The 17,587-nt window shown below is 37.1% G+C and overlaps 3 protein-coding genes and 1 long non-coding RNA gene across 12 annotated transcripts in view; 3 read left to right on the plus strand and 1 right to left on the minus strand.

Moving 5' to 3' along the window:
- Positions 1-323, plus strand: part of LOC143219005 (uncharacterized) — a 5,334-nt gene extending 5,011 nt beyond the window's left edge. The window contains exon 2 of the long non-coding RNA XR_013011228.1: positions 117-323. This is a non-coding gene — a long non-coding RNA (uncharacterized LOC143219005). The remainder of the gene's footprint in view (positions 1-116) is intronic.
- Positions 260-9,272, plus strand: Dmpd (F-box protein dampened). 3 transcript variants are annotated; one of them, XM_076444695.1, is made up of 7 exons: positions 260-439; positions 2,464-2,494; positions 2,688-2,934; positions 3,014-3,262; positions 3,340-3,535; positions 3,610-3,986; positions 4,300-9,272. In XM_076444695.1, the coding sequence occupies exons 3-7, from the start codon at positions 2,725-2,727 to the stop codon at positions 4,690-4,692; spliced, it is 1,425 nt and encodes a 474-aa protein (XP_076300810.1). In that variant the 5' UTR covers positions 260-439; positions 2,464-2,494; positions 2,688-2,724; the 3' UTR covers positions 4,693-9,272. The 3 variants fall into 3 exon arrangements, with proteins under 3 accessions (XP_076300810.1, XP_076300808.1, XP_076300811.1); XM_076444693.1 differs by lacking the exon at positions 2,464-2,494 and having other exon boundaries at positions 275-439; XM_076444696.1 differs by lacking the exon at positions 2,464-2,494 and having other exon boundaries at positions 282-439; positions 3,610-3,974.
- Positions 9,038-17,400, minus strand: LOC143219004 (uncharacterized). 6 transcript variants are annotated; one of them, XM_076444708.1, is made up of 4 exons: positions 14,868-17,400; positions 13,542-14,008; positions 12,187-12,295; positions 9,038-11,250 (listed from the first exon to the last, which is right to left on the minus strand). In XM_076444708.1, the coding sequence occupies exons 2-4, from the start codon at positions 13,617-13,619 to the stop codon at positions 10,985-10,987; spliced, it is 453 nt and encodes a 150-aa protein (XP_076300823.1). In that variant the 5' UTR covers positions 13,620-14,008; positions 14,868-17,400; the 3' UTR covers positions 9,038-10,984. The 6 variants fall into 6 exon arrangements, with proteins under 6 accessions (XP_076300823.1, XP_076300822.1, XP_076300821.1 ...); XM_076444707.1 differs by having other exon boundaries at positions 13,542-14,240; XM_076444706.1 differs by having other exon boundaries at positions 14,500-17,400.
- On the plus strand, positions 9,229-16,521 carry Bigmax (helix-loop-helix-leucine zipper transcription factor bigmax). Of its 2 annotated transcripts, XM_076444699.1 has the most exons (5): positions 9,229-9,370; positions 9,564-9,713; positions 9,780-10,159; positions 10,216-10,329; positions 10,392-16,521. In XM_076444699.1, exons 1-5 carry the CDS (start codon positions 9,334-9,336, stop codon positions 10,446-10,448), a joined length of 738 nt encoding a protein of 245 aa, XP_076300814.1. In that variant the 5' UTR covers positions 9,229-9,333; the 3' UTR covers positions 10,449-16,521. The 2 variants fall into 2 exon arrangements, with proteins under 2 accessions (XP_076300814.1, XP_076300813.1); XM_076444698.1 differs by having other exon boundaries at positions 10,216-16,521.
- Positions 17,401-17,587: the final 187 nt, after the last annotated feature.

Genomic DNA, 17,587 nt, shown 5'->3' on the forward strand with positions numbered 1-17,587 from the left:
CCAGCACGAGATACTCCGTTATCTTAGAACACTTCGTATATCCTATAGCTACGCCTGGTCTATAAGTTATATGGTCTAAGGTCTCCGTCGCTCATCGTACATTCCCTTTCTCGAAGACCTGCGCAGTGACGAGTGCGCAATGGAGTGGTGGGGATAGAAAACGTGACGCCGGAGAGGTCGGGAAACGCGACGCTACCGTACTTTACCGTAGTCACACGAGTGTAGCGCGCCGAGTCGGACAGAGACAGAGCAATAGAGAACGAGCCAAGAACGAGAGGGACAACGTTATAAGAGAAGAAACGAGAGTACGTTCGACGGTGTAACAGAGTGAGAACGAGTGCATTGCAAGGGTCGTGAGGAGAAGGAAGGGATCTCCGTCAAAATGTCGCTGAAAACACCAACGCGGATACATTGATTGCTTTCCGTCATTTAACAGGGGGTACGTGATCTTATTCAAGATTTCCTCGCGCCTTTTTCTTCTCTCTCGTCTAGCCGTTTCAACGACGGATAGATCGGGAACGCACGAAAATCATACCGCAGCTTCTTCGAAGCTTACAAAGAGAGAAAAGTCATAGGTGCATCGATTGCGCACGGTCACCCGGTTTCCCTCTTTCCAATAAATACATCTTTCGGTAAAATAATACGTTTTCAGACGGTAAAGAGGAGATTCGGATACCCCCTTTTCGACGACTGAATCACAATCGAAACGTGGGACCGGTTTCGTTCCCATCGGGATTCGAAAAAGAGCGTTCGAAAAAACCCGAGTTTTCAGTTAGAATTCAGATCACAAGAATATTATATTTGTTGTTTTTCCCCCCGTTTTTTTCTTGATTTTTAATCATTTGAAAATTGACGTGCCCCGATCCAGGTGCTGCTCGAAACTGGAGTATCTGACTGCTGTGAATAGTGAATAGTTGAAGTGAGAGTATATCAAACAGTATTCTGATGCATCACACGAAAAACTAGAGCGAAAATCTTTATTCGAATAGATACTAAAGAGGATGGTTTGTTGTTGGTTTACACTTGCAAATGCTATTATATTCCAAATAATTTTCTTGATGTAATTTTGAAGATTTGATAACATAATGCATTCTATAGTTACTCTGGAATTCAAACATTTAATAGACAACAACTAGAAAAATCTGTTTGAACAGCGGAACTAAAATTGCACTGTTCTGCTTTTTGCTACGGCAAGTTTCTAAGTTCCTCACAAAATGCATATTGGTTTAGCTATTTTCTAGAATTATAAAAGTATAAGTAAAGTTTATTCTGCTAAATACAACTAGAATCTAAGCAATATGTCTTTAGCTGCTATCACGTTTCCTTCCTCTTTGCTTTTCTTAATGTGGTTTGTTCGAATAAAGCTGTTTCGCCGTACAGGTTCTCTTAAAGATGCTTATTTATATATACTTTCTTATTCGCTATTTACTATATAATGTGACAAGTGCTAGCCAAGTTTGTACTCCTTCCGAGCTTACTAAAGAAGTTGTGATGTTTGTACTATCTAAATACTGCAATATTGTAAACAAAAACAAATGTTGTATTTCACTTTCATTATTCCAATAAAACTCAGTTTGGTTCTTCAAGTTCTCCCGGAAAATTTGAAATACTGTGGTGTTTGTGTTCTCGTCGTTGTGCATTGTTTGCAAGATATTATGTTCCCGACAAGTATTTCGACTCGAAAAGTTCTCCGGCTTCGATTTGTGTCGGTATTTCTATAATTTGGTTCGCGCGTGTTATGTGTAAAAACACGCCACGGCCATTTCGTTACGGTGGCGGGTAAATACATATATTTATGCCCATCTGTTCGTATTCGTTGCATATCTTTATTTCCTGATTATCCTGCATCATCGACGAAGCCATTCGCTGGCTGCCCCTATATATCATGCATTTGTTGTCGTCGAAAGTAATCCCAACCTCTAGGGTATTTTTTTGATAATCCAGAATTTTGATTTCTCGCGAACGAGCTCGAAATTAAACATCGAATATTTGGTCATTTCCGTGGCTGCGCCAGAGATTTCGTTAATCCGTTTGTTTCCTCGGTTATTGCTTTTTTCTATCGGAAACGGTTCAACAGAAACGGAGGCCGGTTTCGTGTATTTAAATACGATATTCTTACGAAAAATCTCGGCAGGTTACATCGCGGATTTGTTTTTCATCGATATCTCACGAAGAAATCTCGACGAGTTATTTCAACATAATTCTTGTCGAACAATTCAGGCCAGACTGCGTTCTTCTTTGCTAGCCAGTGAAATTAAACAAAACTCTTTGTCTTTCCTAACATTTTCCATAATATCGTTTAAACAATCATATAGAAGTGTACACTGCACACACACACGGTTTTTATTATATTTATTTCATGCGAATAGAAATGTATATATTTCGAAATAAATAAATGTAAATAATTTTGCGAACGTGTGTGTGTGTGTGTGTGTGTATAGTTGAACATTTCGGTTTTGTCAGATATTTGCCAGATGTGACTAGAAATGAACAGGTATGTAAAATGTACAAGGATAACAGAATAATGCGATCGGCAATATTGTTAGATTTGATTATTTATCGATTTTTTTCAACCTAGAGGAAGCTATATTATTCTCCTGATTAGTTGTGCAGTGATATATCTATAATTGTTTGTATGTTAAACCATCAGGTGTATGTTTTCCGAATTGTAACAAATGATGTTTCAGGTTTCTGGTGAAGCTGATTATCTAAAACATTAGAAATATGGTATCGACTCGTCAGTCAAGTAACATGGGAGGAAGTAATGGGGGCGGACCAGTTGCCGAAGTTGGAGACAGTAGTTCGTCGAGAAGAAATCAATCTGTAACTGGACCACCCACCTATAGTAATTTAAATCTTCTGGATTTACCTGTTGAAATTCTCGAAAAGATTTTCAGCTATCTAGATTACAATACCGTAGCTCATTTACGACCAGTAAGTAGAAATTTCAATTAGTTATTTCAATAATAACTTGGCTAATGAAAATATTAACATTTTATATACTTACTTGCAGGTATGTCATCAAATGGATCGTGTTTGTGGATCAATATTGAACTCCACATTCCAAAAGCTTCAAGCACAAATGTTAAATCGTTTTCACGCAATTAAAGCACAGATGCCAAGACGCGAATCAGCTCGACGTAATCATCCGCTAGCTTGTGAATCGGACATAATCGAAACGCTTCACATGCGGCTCACATTATTGCAGATGAGTTTTGGCAAGCACATCGAACGTAAACATTGTTGTTTTTTTCCTGGGGAGGTATGTTAAATTTCCCTTTGGATTGGTCATGGAATGATAAATGTATACAGGAAATTTAAGTCGCAATTATATTTCAGATTTTAGACGAAGTTTATCGTATTTTACATTACATCAAAATTAGTCCAAAATTAGCCAGGCCGTACAAAGTTACGGACGAGTTGTTTGATTTAAGTACTATGGCCATGGAGTACTTCAAGGAACGCATAGAGCCAACATTACCAGAAATTCCATACTTCGGAGCAGATTTCTTGGATCTTGCTGGAACATTTTCATGTAAGCAGAAAATTCGAGCTTGTAGAATTATTTCGAACAATGGAAAGGATACGTTTTACGTAAAATGGTTATAGCTTCTAGTAATGTGAACAAACCATTCATATGCCTGGACTCGGCGCCTCTAACCGTTGGAAGTGGCAAGGCAGAAAGCAATAGCGGAGAAGAAGGCTCTCCTCCACATTCTTCGGATGATCCTGTTCTTCTGGAATCGAATGTATCACCCCCACAATCGAACATGGTGTTACGAAAACGAATTCGCAAGATCAAGCAAGGCATGAAGCGGTACAATAGTCAGTTAACATTAATGCGTAAAGATTTGAGGAATTGTAAAACAAAGATAGCGGAGCAGCAGAAACAGATTGTCGAATATGCTACGCGTCTCGACGAGAATGACAAGAAGAACGAGGAAACTTCACGCAAATTTAGCACACTCCTACAGGTATTTACGAAGGTACACTGAGTACTCATAAGCGTAATGTGTGACAGAAGACTTCATGTAGGCTTCATGTCATTTAGATTCGTTGTGATAGTTGGATCTTACTTACAATAGAATCGAAGGTAAAATTATTGAAAATCTTTATGTATCGCGACTTCTGTGATTTATTTATTTGTTCATGCCGTAAATCATGTTTACAAATAATAATGACGTATATATCGTTACAGAAAGTTAAATTAGTATGAACGGTAGACGCTAAATCCTAATCTTACATTTTTTGAGGAAGCTAAAAGTAAATATTTAATATCCTTGTACATCTATTGCGTAGGAATTGAACAAATGTAAAACAGAGCTTCAATATTGGCGATCCAAATCTCCAGCGATACCCGTGTGCGTGGTATGCGGCCAATCTATGTTGATACCGTCAGAGGATGTTTCGATTCAAAGTAATCAAGGGGTAGCACCAGAGACAGCGAATGAAGAGTTAGACTTCATTCCCATAGCAGACTCACAGAGTCCTACCGAACTGGTTCCGCAGCAGCCAATTACACAACAACAGCCTTCACCGCCACCGCCGACAGAGGAAATGGCACCACCGAAGGCTCCCGTGCCTTCGTTATCCACAAAACGGAAATCCACATCGGAGGAAACACCTAGCGACGCCGGGAAGAAACCTCGTCGCACTGCCAAGTCACGTCAGGTCAAACGTTCGAAAATATAAATCGATTCTGATCATGGTACAAAAATATTAAACTAACATCCTTGCTGAGTTTTCGGGATATATGTATTAATTAAGGGGTCTCTCTCTCGGGTTCGAAGCTGCCACGTGTCCTCTCTGGCGCGGCCAGCGAGCACGAACGATCTTAGAAAAGTACAAAATTCTTTCCTGAACGTCCTGCATTTCGCGCAACGAACCTCGTTTTTGAAAATTATAGCCACGTCGGTTGCCGTGCGATGGGGATTGACGCGATTAATTTTCCTATTTTTATTACGGACGGATTCGTTACGCATGGTGACATCTACAAATATTCTAAATGATAGCTGATCGTTCGGCTCGCTCGCGATGACACGCCCAGGCAAGATCTTTCACTTCCGCAGAGAGCCCTTTCGATTATTGTTTTCACGATGGTATACACAAGGATAAAGCGTTGAAATTTATGTGATACTTTCAATTTATATCAAGCTGTAGAGCAGATCAAACATCGTGACCACGGTGTGGTGATATACAGAAGTTTGTTTGTCTGTATATCTCTTGAATGCAAACAATGCGCTGATTTTTCTGATGTCTGCTTTTTTTCTTTTCTTTTTTTTTTGTACTATAACGATCTTTCCGTTTGATACCGTCTGATTCGTAATTGTTGAATTAAACGCCGGTTAGACAATACAGAACCAAATGCGTAAACGCAATGTATCGGGTACGCTGAATAGTTTTCGCCGATTTTCGTTAGTCGTAATTCCTCGTATTTGTATAGAAATAAATATAAATATATCTAAGAACATACGAAACAAAAGAAAAACATAATTTAAATATGTTTTTTCCTTAATTTTTCACAGTGAAAACGACAAAAACTGTTCAGGGTACTTAATATTTGGTGATCAAGCGAGACTAAGGTCTTCGTATTAAACACGATACAATTGAAGTTCGATGTTTGAAATTTCTAAAGAAATTCCAATTGCGTATATGTTACTATTTAGTAAATCGTTCGATGAATGAAATGGAATCACTGTACGTGATTATTGTTGTTCCCTGTGTAGACAGAGAACGAATGGTCTTGTCTTTGTAGAAATTTTTCTTTAAAATTTCGAGCGGACATTCGACATGGTTTTAGCAAATTTTATTTTACAGTATCAATAAATAAGTACCTGAGGGGACTGACTGGGAATGGTTCGCGCAGGTACTCCAACGTTCATCAATATTCATATCAATTTTCTATTCGATCTAAAATCTGCTCAATTCGAGGGAAGGAAAGAATCATTTCCCTTCGAAATGGTTTGTGTATACCACTTACGCTACCATGGGTTTTATTACAGAAAAAAAAATGGATAGTGAAAGGTTTTATGAATTGTATTGGTTTTGTCGCATAATAGTACGTAACATCGATTTATTTTTCTGATATATCGTTAAATGAATTTATAATGAATTTAAACAAATAAGAAAACAAGGGAAATAAACTAATGTTTAGCGAATGCAGCTCACCATGATGAAATCAAAAACACTTCTAATAATATAAAAGTTCTGTGAGCCTTAAAAAAATGCGATGTTGGGGAAAGTGGATTGTGAACGTGAGCAAAACATATGTTAAATACCTTTAACGGGTGTTATTTTGTTTCTAACACGTCATCCGTTCGAATGGGCGATTGTCTCATAGGGTGGCGTATATTGCAATATTAATAGCGCTAGGAAATTATTTATAGGATCAATTTATTTATAGGAAAATGATTGTCAGATTATTTCAATTAAAATAAATTTCAACACATAAATTTTTGTAATTTATATCAATCACGTTGATTAACGAATTTACTGATTCCGCCGCCACGTACGTGAAGGAAATGAGGATGTAGGAAAACAATTGAACGTATTATTTAATTAAATCGATTTGAAAATAATTACCGCTATCGTTCATCTAATTTCTTTTTGAAAAATCGGACGGATTACCCTGCGCGATGCTCGATGATCGGTCTGCGTAGAATCAATTATTTCATTTGCACCAATCCTAATTAATCTCGGAGATGCATAGTTCGAAATATTGTGAGTTAATTATTCATGATTCTAGTAATAAATATAAAGGATACTGATAATAAGTAAATGATACTTTATTATAAATATACAAATATATATATATATTATATATATACACATTGAATATATATATATTTGAGTGCGGTAACTTGCCAGGACATGCATACCACACGAAGCACTTTAGTTTAAACTTTAATGGAACAATAAGATATGATAATTAATGATGAAATAATTATATATATATATGCATATATATAATTTTTTATCGATGTCGAAAATTAATTAGGTGATGAAATAAAAAAAAAAACTAGTGAGCAGAGAGACAGTGAAAAAGGAGAAGAGAACGTGTACGTCACAACACAACATATGGTGTATGAGAGTTAAATGTGCGAGTCTTAATGAGCGTGTGATATTTAAATGAAAAAATGACGAGAAAACAAAAAACACTAAATTCAAACTTAATAGGAATTTACGATGTGATGCTTTATCGATTTAACTGCGGGAAAGTGACCTTTATTCAAATAAACTACATGTGGGGCGTTTCTGGCTGCGAAAACGATGTGTGAATTTTACTTATTATTGTTATGTTGAATAGGATTGCGGGGGCGGGCGTAATTGTATCGCCGTGTCGGAAATTTCGAAAATGCTTTTGCATTGTATGCTTATAATAGCGAATGCGTTCTGACAGATTCAAGCAAGAAAGAAAGAGATCAAGCAAACAAACCAAAAGTAAATAGAATGAACGAATAACAATAATTGTGAAAAAAGGAAACAAAATATATATACTTGTAAAAATGGGATTCTTCTTACACGAGTGTATCTAGGCCCCTGATGTAACAGCATCCTGTATACAAACAATTTTAATGATTGTATATCTGTGAATCAGTAACATTAATGTACCTCACGTACTCCTAACTAAAAATATTTATTCTTCCGACGATACACGTTGCCAATTTATTGTCTTAAAATAGTTTACAGTCCTCGGCTTTCCGACATTATCCGTCCCCGAACGATACAAAATGTAGCGTTGTGTACTACGTATATGAAATCTACTAAGATTAATCGAATATAACAATGAATACACAATTTAGAAGTAGAATAATTTCCTAATTAGTAGTGCCGTGCGGTAAGGACTGCGAGCACAAAAAATAATAATAATAAAACAAAGAAAACAAAATGATCATTTTCAATTTTTTTTAATTCGCCACGAATTCAAATCCGAGGACCACCGCTCGTTCGCAGTATGTACATATACAATACTAGCAAAGTAAATGGTCTCCGGATCAGGTACACAAAGAGATAGAGTACTTTGGAAATTATACACTCACACACGGAAGGAAAAAAAGAAACTGATCATAGAAAATGCTAGAGCGTTACGGCCCGAAACGTCGTTGTACCGCCGAACAACATTAGTTATCTTAAATGGTTTTACATGTATTAAAGCGATTGTAAATATATATTATAATATATATCATATATATATGATCGATATGTATATATATATATATATATTATATTATAATATATTAGATACTCATAATAAACGTAATTTAACATAAAACGTACTCCTAGATGCCTTCTATGTTTGCATTACGTTTAAACAAATGAAACGGTTCGAAGATCTTTGGAATATATCTGAACACAGAACGATTATTTACGGCTTATGAAAATCTTCAAAAAAGGATAGAATAACAAATTCGACAGAATTTTGTACAATTCTTATTTGTTCTGGATCTACAAAGGCTGTTTCCATAGAATTTTATTTCATTCCACTTTCTTCACATTTGTCTAGAAAAATTGTAAAACGCATATATAAACTAGTCATTAGACTGCGGATCTTCAAGCATTTATAGTAAAATCGTAAAATCGTTGAAAAATTTTCAAAACTGAAGATGTAATAACATTCAATTTAGTTTCTATTTCTTCCAATCGATGCAGACAGTTTATATTTTGCATAAAGATCCGCAGTCTACTATAATCTAATCTATATAATCATTATCATCCTTCTCACACTAATAATGTCGTTGTGTACATTTGGATCTGATGGTAAACATCGTGTATCGTAAAGATACAGAAAAACCAGAATGCAAACTGATTATTCGCTGATGCATTTCAGTTGATTTCAGTGCATTGCTCGTCTCACGTGTGCGCTGCATTTTTCACGCGTTTGTATTGGTCTCTGACGCGACCTTGACTTTCGCTTTCGTCTGCTAGTCGAGCACGTGGCTTCGTTTGACAGTTCTGTTCCTTTGTCTGGATAGGTGGCGACCCTGCTTCGACGAGCCGTCGACCATGCTCAACAGTTACATTTCTGTCGAAAGATGGCTTTTGTCCGCATAACACTGCGATGATAATTACGGATTCATTTCGGGATTGTTTGTTTACGAGAATTATGGTGTCACAGTGGTGTCTTATGTCCTAACGAGTCTTCCAGATTTAACGTGTTCTTTCATCGACGCAACAGTTCGCCAAACGAATCTTTATGGATAACTGTGCCTCGTTACGCTACGCTACCAGTGCATATTACTTGTTGCAACTCGGTTGTAACCTTTCCACGTGCGCATTTTAGGTTGATTCCATTTCTTTCTCGAGTTGATCCTTCGCAAACGAATTGTCGACGTGATGGCAGATACGTTGCACAAGGATGGATACGAAATGTGTAAGTGGATGCGAATTCAAAGAGTTTCATTCCTCGTTGTTATCAAACATGGTCTATGTCATGTCATAAACCACTTTGCACCAAGTTCTTATCAGTAACCGATGCTTGATAGCGTAAGACTTCAGAAACTATACGTAACATTGGAGAACAACAATTTTAATGGTATTTAACGTTTGTTGGTTCGCGTAAGCAGCGAGTATAGCGATGCGTGGCGGAGGTGGAAACATGGGAACCGATAGCGATATGAAGCTGGAGCCATCTAGTCCTACGGAGAAATATACGTTCTCTCGTTGCAGTAGTACTGGATCAGTGAACACGCCGTCTTCATCGGCGCATAATACAGGTAAAACGATGAAATTCAGCTTTTAAGATTCAGAAAATATATATCGGTATCGTTGCTTATTTGTAGAAGACGAAGACAGCGATAATAAAAATTCTACTATAAGTTACAAGGAGCGCAGAAGGGAAGCTCATACCCAGGCTGAACAGAAACGGAGAGACGCGATCAAGAAAGGATACGATTCCCTTCAAGATTTGGTTCCCACTTGCCAGCATACAGATTCATCAGGCTATAAATTATCTAAAGCTACCGTGCTTCAGAAGTCGATAGATTATATACAGTTTTTGCTGCAACAAAAGAAGAAACAAGAGGAGGAACGTAACGCTTTAAGAAAAGAGGTTGTCGCCTTGCGTATTATGCAAGCTAATTACGAGCAGATCGTTAAATCCCATCAGACCCAACCGGGACACGCAGAAATGCGTATATCCGACGAAACGAAATTTCAAGTGGTAAGTTTAATTCAAGTTCGATTTGAATATTGTTCATAATCGAAATGTTATTCCAGTTCCAGGCAATTATGGATCGTTTGTTCCAAACGTTTAATAACATTTCCGTAGCAAATTTTGCAGAGTTATCCGGATGCGTATTCAGTTGGTTGGAGGAACATTGTAAACCTCAGGTAAATAAGCTATACTTGAAACTGCTACATATATTTTATTTACGAGTTAACAAATGTTTCAGACTTTACGAGAAGTGGTACTGTCAGTACTCCAACAGCTTAACAGTCAAATCAGCTAGTCGAGTATATTAATAGAGTCGAAGGTTGCACAATATAATATCTATAAAAAATGTTTTACTGGTACTTAGTTCGGTAATTGGTAGAGTTACCAGCAACGATGGGAACATTGTGTGTTTTATGCAATACGGGTAGCATAATAAGTGCACAAGACATATAAATAGAAATTTATTTTATATATTAATATAGTTGTAGATATATTGTAGCCATGGGAATGTGGCGCAGAATTTCCTCATGCCGTTGTTGGCGATCGGACGATGTTAAATATTTTTACCAGAGATTTTTTATTACATCAATTTGCCACATATGTATATATATATATATATGTGTACGAATGTATCCGACTATGTACATAATACAAATTAATCTGCAATATAGCAGCTTGAAATAAACATCAGAACCGTTTTGGTTTACATTCCGTATTTTATAGTCGTAGATTATGGCGATAGTCGAAATTCCTCGATATTCTTGTTTATCATCATTATTGTCAATTCTTGCCAACAAAATTTAGTCGTTCCTGTGTTTCGGTTGTTTTCAGTTAAACTCTCTCAGACTCTGTAGGCATACTTTCTCCTTGGGTGATATCGTTTAAGAGTATAGCATCCATTTTGGGCCTGCTTAGGTCGTCAGGTTCTTGGTGAGGACTCTGAACGCGTCTTCTCTTTGATCTGTCTTCCTGTCTGCAGCATAGGTCTCGAAAAATACAGGCATAACAGGCCAGCAGTGCACTCATCATCATCAAACCTCCTATCGCGAGAACGACTACCAAAAATATCGATATTTCGTCACCCATGTTCAAACTGTCTGAAAAAATGTCAGTACATGTATCTTGTGAGACGTATAGACGCATTGACAATATGCGTATGCATTTTGATTGATTTAAATATTACGCGAAAGGATTTTTATCTTATTTTATCGGCTTTATCGATTCTATAAATTACGTAACAAGTTTTATTGTGTTCGTTTTATCTATAAAGAATCCTTTTTATATTGCACAGAATTTTCAGTCAAGAAAGAGGTTTCTATTGTGCTGGAATACGTTATTGCTGTTCTGTAGAAAGTATTATCACAATTGTTGTATTTAGTATGCAGTTCCCTTAGCTTTGAAAAATGGTCCTATTATAATAGGACAATAGTCTATTGTCTGGTTGAAGAATGGTTATTCAAGGAATTGTGTTCCCTTGGTTTCACCTTATCATGTACTTTTCACAACTAATACAGCCAAAGCCTTTCGCATAAAAATTTCATTTAGGACAGCATGAAATATTTCATATTTCGAAAGCGGGGACTGACGTAAATCTAAAAATTTCAATCAAAATTAGGAATTAATAGCAGGGGTATATTTGACCGCGTGGCGTTCAATTAAATTAATCAATAAGATTGATAATAAGTAAAATTTACATTGTACACGCATATTTTTATATACTCTAAAAATTAAATAAAATTCTGTTTTATGAAATACGAGATTGTATTATCTCAAACAGGTATATAATATCTACATCCGATGTATTCGTCGATAGTCACGTATGCGCGAGTATCCAGCAACGAATTTACGTTAGAAGAAAGCTTCTCAAAAAAATTTCGATAAAGTTTCTTCTAAGAACAATTTCATAATCTATATAATCAATTTTATAATTTCACTGAAAATGTATATGGAAAAAGTCAAATGAAATGAATATTTCTGAATAACATTGTAAGTGTTTTAATATTTAAATTGTTCTATTATCCGAACACACTTACCTGCCGAGAATGTTCGTCTACCAGTTGGAGTGTTTCCACACGGATGGCACCACCAGTTCAAAATGCAAATTTTTTCGAGTAAATCATTTTTGAGAAGAATCATTTGTACCTGCACATAACAAGCATGCGATACAAACAATTGTGAGAATAAAAATGAATAAAGAAACAACTACCTTCGTCAATAATTTTATAATAAGTGGGAAATACTGTATCGATATGTTTTAACTTTTTTAACTTGGCTCTCCCAACGCGCTCATAAAAGCTTTTTAAATATTATATTAGACTGTAAGATTTGAACTATTTTGAAAGGTTAGAGCAATTAGTTTACTGCATGATGTGGAAAGAAATTTTTTCAGAAATTGCTAAAGAAAATACTGAAAGTAGCATTTTACAACTTTTTTATGTGGGCCTATATTGAAAATGTTTAAAAATATGTTTTGTAGATCTGTGTCAATTATATGCGTTGAAAACGACAGAAATCCTTCGATTTATTGCAGTTTGAGACCGAAAATCGTGAAAAACTGCAATTTCTACCATTTTTAAACGTTTGCAGCTGATTGCAACGTCGATCGATTTTGCATGAAAAAAATTGCAAAATACAACTTCCAGTATTTTCTCTGTAATTCCGACAACTCGTAATTGTTTTGAAAAATTTTGTTCACGTTGCGTAGCAAACCAATTGTTCGAACTTCTGGAAAAAGTTGAGATCGTATGGTCCACTATTAAAAAAGTTATCGTCTTTTTAAGAGTGTCCGAATATTTTAGTGGGTCGTTGTATATCGACGTACATTAATGTCCAATATGTATATTTATATTGTTCGACAGTGACAAGTTTAATATATCGAACGCGCGTCGATATTAATTTCAAAGAAAGATCTTTGGAATTGAGATATTAATAAATAATTACAGTGTCATAATTGTGGACTCTGTTTCGATTTACTCGGATAAAATCCAGGACCATAGAAATAGGAATATTCCGAAACGTTCTCGGAAACCAAAAGCTTAACAGAGCAATTATTCGATTTCAATAGACGTTTATATATTCTGCGCAAAATGGAATAATCAAGCGAGTCTGCGAGTATTTGTATTGATTCGCGGTCTTTTTACTTCGGTAATGAAATTCCACTTTCATTTCCCGATTCGTTCGGTTGTTTTACAACGCGCGAACGGATTACTAAAATGATCAAAGCATACGAAGCAGTGTGCTTTACTAACTTCGTTATCCTACAAATGGAACAGAATCTTTGTTGGCCGTCGCAAGCGTTTTAATTCCCTGTTTCAAAGGGTTCGCGCGCGTTAATGCACACGATTCGCAACTACATAGGACAATCACAATAATTGCTTCCTGGCTTTACCTTAACAAATGTTTCCGTATCATTGCGGTTTATACGTTCCAGATCGAAATGCTGCTCCCCTCCATAAACATCAGCCATTTCCGGAGCAATCCAGGAGGAATTTCCTCGGAAAGCCTCCGCCCTTCGTTCGTAACAAACCTTGATCCTTTCCTATCGATAATTCAAGTTCGATACAGGTCTGCGAGTGGATCGTTCGACCTTCAAACGATCCACGATACTCCTCACTGATGGAGAGCGGCTTCTTCTCAAAGGACAATCATTTCCATACAAATTCCCTGCGTAAAAGGGCGCCGGAGCAAAGAAAATTCGCATGGATTCTCGCGGGAGCCTCCGCTTCATTGATATACATCCCAACTTTGATACTGTTCCGGGCTTCAATAACTTTATTCACGGTTCTCCTTGCATTTATTAACTTGGTTCACCTTCAATTTTCATTAGCGGTTCCATCGTGTGTACAATTACATCATCTATGCAGATTTTTAATTTATTTATTACTTTTCTTCTATCGATTCTATTCAAATTCTTGGTCGACTGAAATTTGAAATACTTCCAAATCTTTCTCACGTCTCGTTATTTCAAACTAAATGAATTTATAAAGGAGGTATTTTTCGCGATCGTACTTTTTTGAAAAATGGTAATTAATTTTTCGCGGCGCACAGTTTCTGTTATTTCGATATAACAATGGGAGCATATTTAAATCTAAATTCAAATTCAACTTTCAATCACTATATTTGCCTATAATTATGAAAGTGGTCTAAGTGAAAATTTAAAAAAAGAATGAGTTTATCATGAGTTTTACGATATTGTGAGAAATGAATCGTTAGATAGTGCTTGTTATTTCAACGTCATATCTTTTCACTTAGACCACTTTCATGATTATGGTCGCAATCGTAACATTCACTTGGTCCATAAACTTTCCGGAAGTTCAGGACTAAATTCAGTGTCGGGGCACACGCACACTCGTAATGTATGCTACTTGAAGATTGAATTCCAATATCAACTTTCCGCCATCCAGGTCGTGAATAATCCATTAACCACCACAGGCATTATATATGTGCAGTGTGTCATGTGTGTTGTTAGAACTTTTTTCTCGTCACAGGCATCGCAGACGCGTTAGAGGTATGTTATCCTACTTTCTTCTGACATGAATTTTTTCCGTATGTTTCACTTGATATGCTTCTAAAGTTGGTGCCGTTTCATTTTGTAGAAATTCGCGAGCGCACGTGTGCTGGGCAGAAACCAGAAGAGTGGCACGAGAAATCGGCGGAAGTTCGCAGAGGTGAAAGTAATGGCGTCACTGAGTCGGTCTTCGGGGTGCGATCTCACCAACACGGGTCGTCGACCAACAACACCATTTATCCTCTTCCTGTTTGCGTCGGCGGAAACACCTAAGAACGACGCTCGCATCACGAAAGCCGCGTGAGAACTGCGAACTGCGAACAGAAGCAGAGGCTCGCGCATCCTCTCGGCTGCTGCTGCCTCGCTTCTGCCTCTCTCCTACCCTTTCCGGATGACCTTTCTCCTTCGAAGAGCTACAGACGAGTCCCTTATCTCCTTTGCGTCTTCTTTATTGTGACAATACGATCGGAAAGCCCTCCACACAAAACGTCTCACATCCGTTTCCCCAAGAAAATGAATGTCGCTCGGTGGATTATTAATCTTCCTTTCTGCGAGCAGCGGCGCGGCGCACAGCAGGACAAAGCGACGAAGCTCTCTCGTAATAATCAAAGCACTTTTGCAAAAGCGTGTCTATGCAGAAGAAAAATTTCTTATATCATCAATTACAAGAAGAAAATCTATCCGTACGCGGTATTGGACGAACCACGATTTTCTTGTAATTCTGCAAAGGTTAACACAGTTTTTCAAAGTTGAAAAAGCGTTCGTACCTAATCTCTCTATTTTTCTCATATTTTGCAATAGCTTTAATTTGAAACAAATAAATCATCGCTCTATCTCGTTTCTATCGAAAGTTCTCTGATTTTGACACGAACTTCATCAGTTTGTTTCACTGTGATTATTCACTTTAGTATCGATCTGTCAATCTGTGTTCAGTGTCGTGCTTTTCTTCATGTTTCGTTCTATGTTTGTTTCACATTTGTCCCGAGAATAGTGTATTTAAACGAATTCTTATCTAGTTCCAGTACCTTGTAATTGATAATATCGTATAAAAAATGTTTCTTCTGCATAAACACGCTGCTGCATAAGGAATCTTCCACTCCTCGCTATATCGTGAACGTACACAAGCGGAAAGCATTTTACCGAGGCCTTTAACAGAGGATTTACGAGAACTTGGACCGCGCTCACGCCATCCGCGAATGTTATCTTAGAAAGCTTCCCCAGAAGCGGGAAAGCTGGGGTCGCGCGTTATGGTCCTCTTGGGAAAAATTCGATTCTTTACTCAATAACAAACTGACGGATAACTGCGAGAAAGATCGAGTGTACGTTCGTACAGTAAATTATCGCGGCAAGTTGTTGGAAACGTGCATAATAGAAACGTGGTACCATCGATACATCTTCGTTAAGAAGAACGGTTATATGTCTCGTACAAATTGAAAAATATTTTCAACGAATACAAGACGATCGAGCTGATCGTTTGTTCAAACGTCGCGAACAAACCTCGTTATGCTGATAAAGTTCGTTCTCCGTGCGGCGATTAAAATTTTGCGGGGCGCATGACGCAACCGCTGAAAAAAATTACGTCAGCGACAGACGCAGAGAACGGCGAGTATAGATTTTCATTAAAATTCGGAATAAAATATCCGACCACTACGCGGGAAACGCGTCGGTTCGAAAATTTTAATATTTCGCGATAGCCAGGTTACCGTGCAATTTTCTCTCGGTACGTTCGATTTTTGTTCCCGGGCGCGAGCCGGAATTCCAACAGCTCCATGCTCGAACTTCGAAATCCGGGAACGAGCATTTCCGGCAAGTGCGGATTTCTCTGTTATCGTTGCAAAAATGCACGAATCCCTGGCCCTGATCGTCGTATATGTATTATCAGACGGAGTGAAATAAAAAGGCGAATGCACACAAGTAGAATATTATTTAAATACTTATTTTGCTGGAATTTCGTCGTATCTCCTGGCGATTCCTCTGCGCCACGCGGAAACGTTTCAATCGAATCGGCTTTTTGCAGGTTTTCCCTAGACATTACTCGGTTATTGGTTTTCTTTTTATTTTTCCAATTTACTGTCGGAGTAGTTTCTTAGCAGCGAACCTGACGCAATTCACGATCAACGTCAGAAACAAACCGATTTGCACTAATGAAATTGTAGCGACTGTAGCACCCTCGCAGACTTGTCGGGAAACAGACTATTGGCGAAGCAATCAATTACGATGGCAGAAGGTATACGAGATTATTGCCAATGAATTAATCTATACTAGACAGCTTAATAAGCGGTCCTGATATTATCTCGATGTATGTATAGCAATTCCCATTTCCCTTACACATGAAACTCGTCTCGTAATCATCCAAAACTCGGCAATTAAAGAATACAAGGTTCCAGCTTGGTTTGATTAGATGTAGCTATTATTAAATGTACAGTGCGTGTAAGGAGCGCATAAACTGATTCCACACACTTTAAATCAGAATAACTTTTATATGAATGGACCAAACTACTTCAATTTCTCTGTAAGGCTAGAAGAATTAGTATAGTAAATGATGTGTGAAAAATATGTTGAAAAAATGCATTTGGTCGGAATTGTGAAAAACAATAGCAAAGAATGATTTTTACAACTTTTTTACCTGGCCCAATAACGAAAATTTAAAGAATGTGTTTCGTCAACTGGTATAAATTATAAACTAATTCCAATTATCGATCGTAAATGTTGACTATCAAAATAGATACTTTCGGCGCTACAGTTTCGATCAATTACTAATATAGCAATTTTGCAAAAAATTTACTTCTTTCCTGACGTTTTGGTTTTGTTATGAACCTTTATCAAAGGTGGAAATTTGCTTCTGAAAGAAGTAAATTTTCTGCAAAATTGCTATATTAGTAATTGATCGAAACGGTAGCGCCGAAAGCATCTATTTTGATGGTATA

This window comes from Lasioglossum baleicum, unplaced genomic scaffold (assembly GCF_051020765.1).
Source record: "Lasioglossum baleicum unplaced genomic scaffold, iyLasBale1 scaffold0021, whole genome shotgun sequence".
In the NCBI taxonomy this organism is placed as follows: Eukaryota; Metazoa; Arthropoda; class Insecta; order Hymenoptera; family Halictidae; genus Lasioglossum; species Lasioglossum baleicum.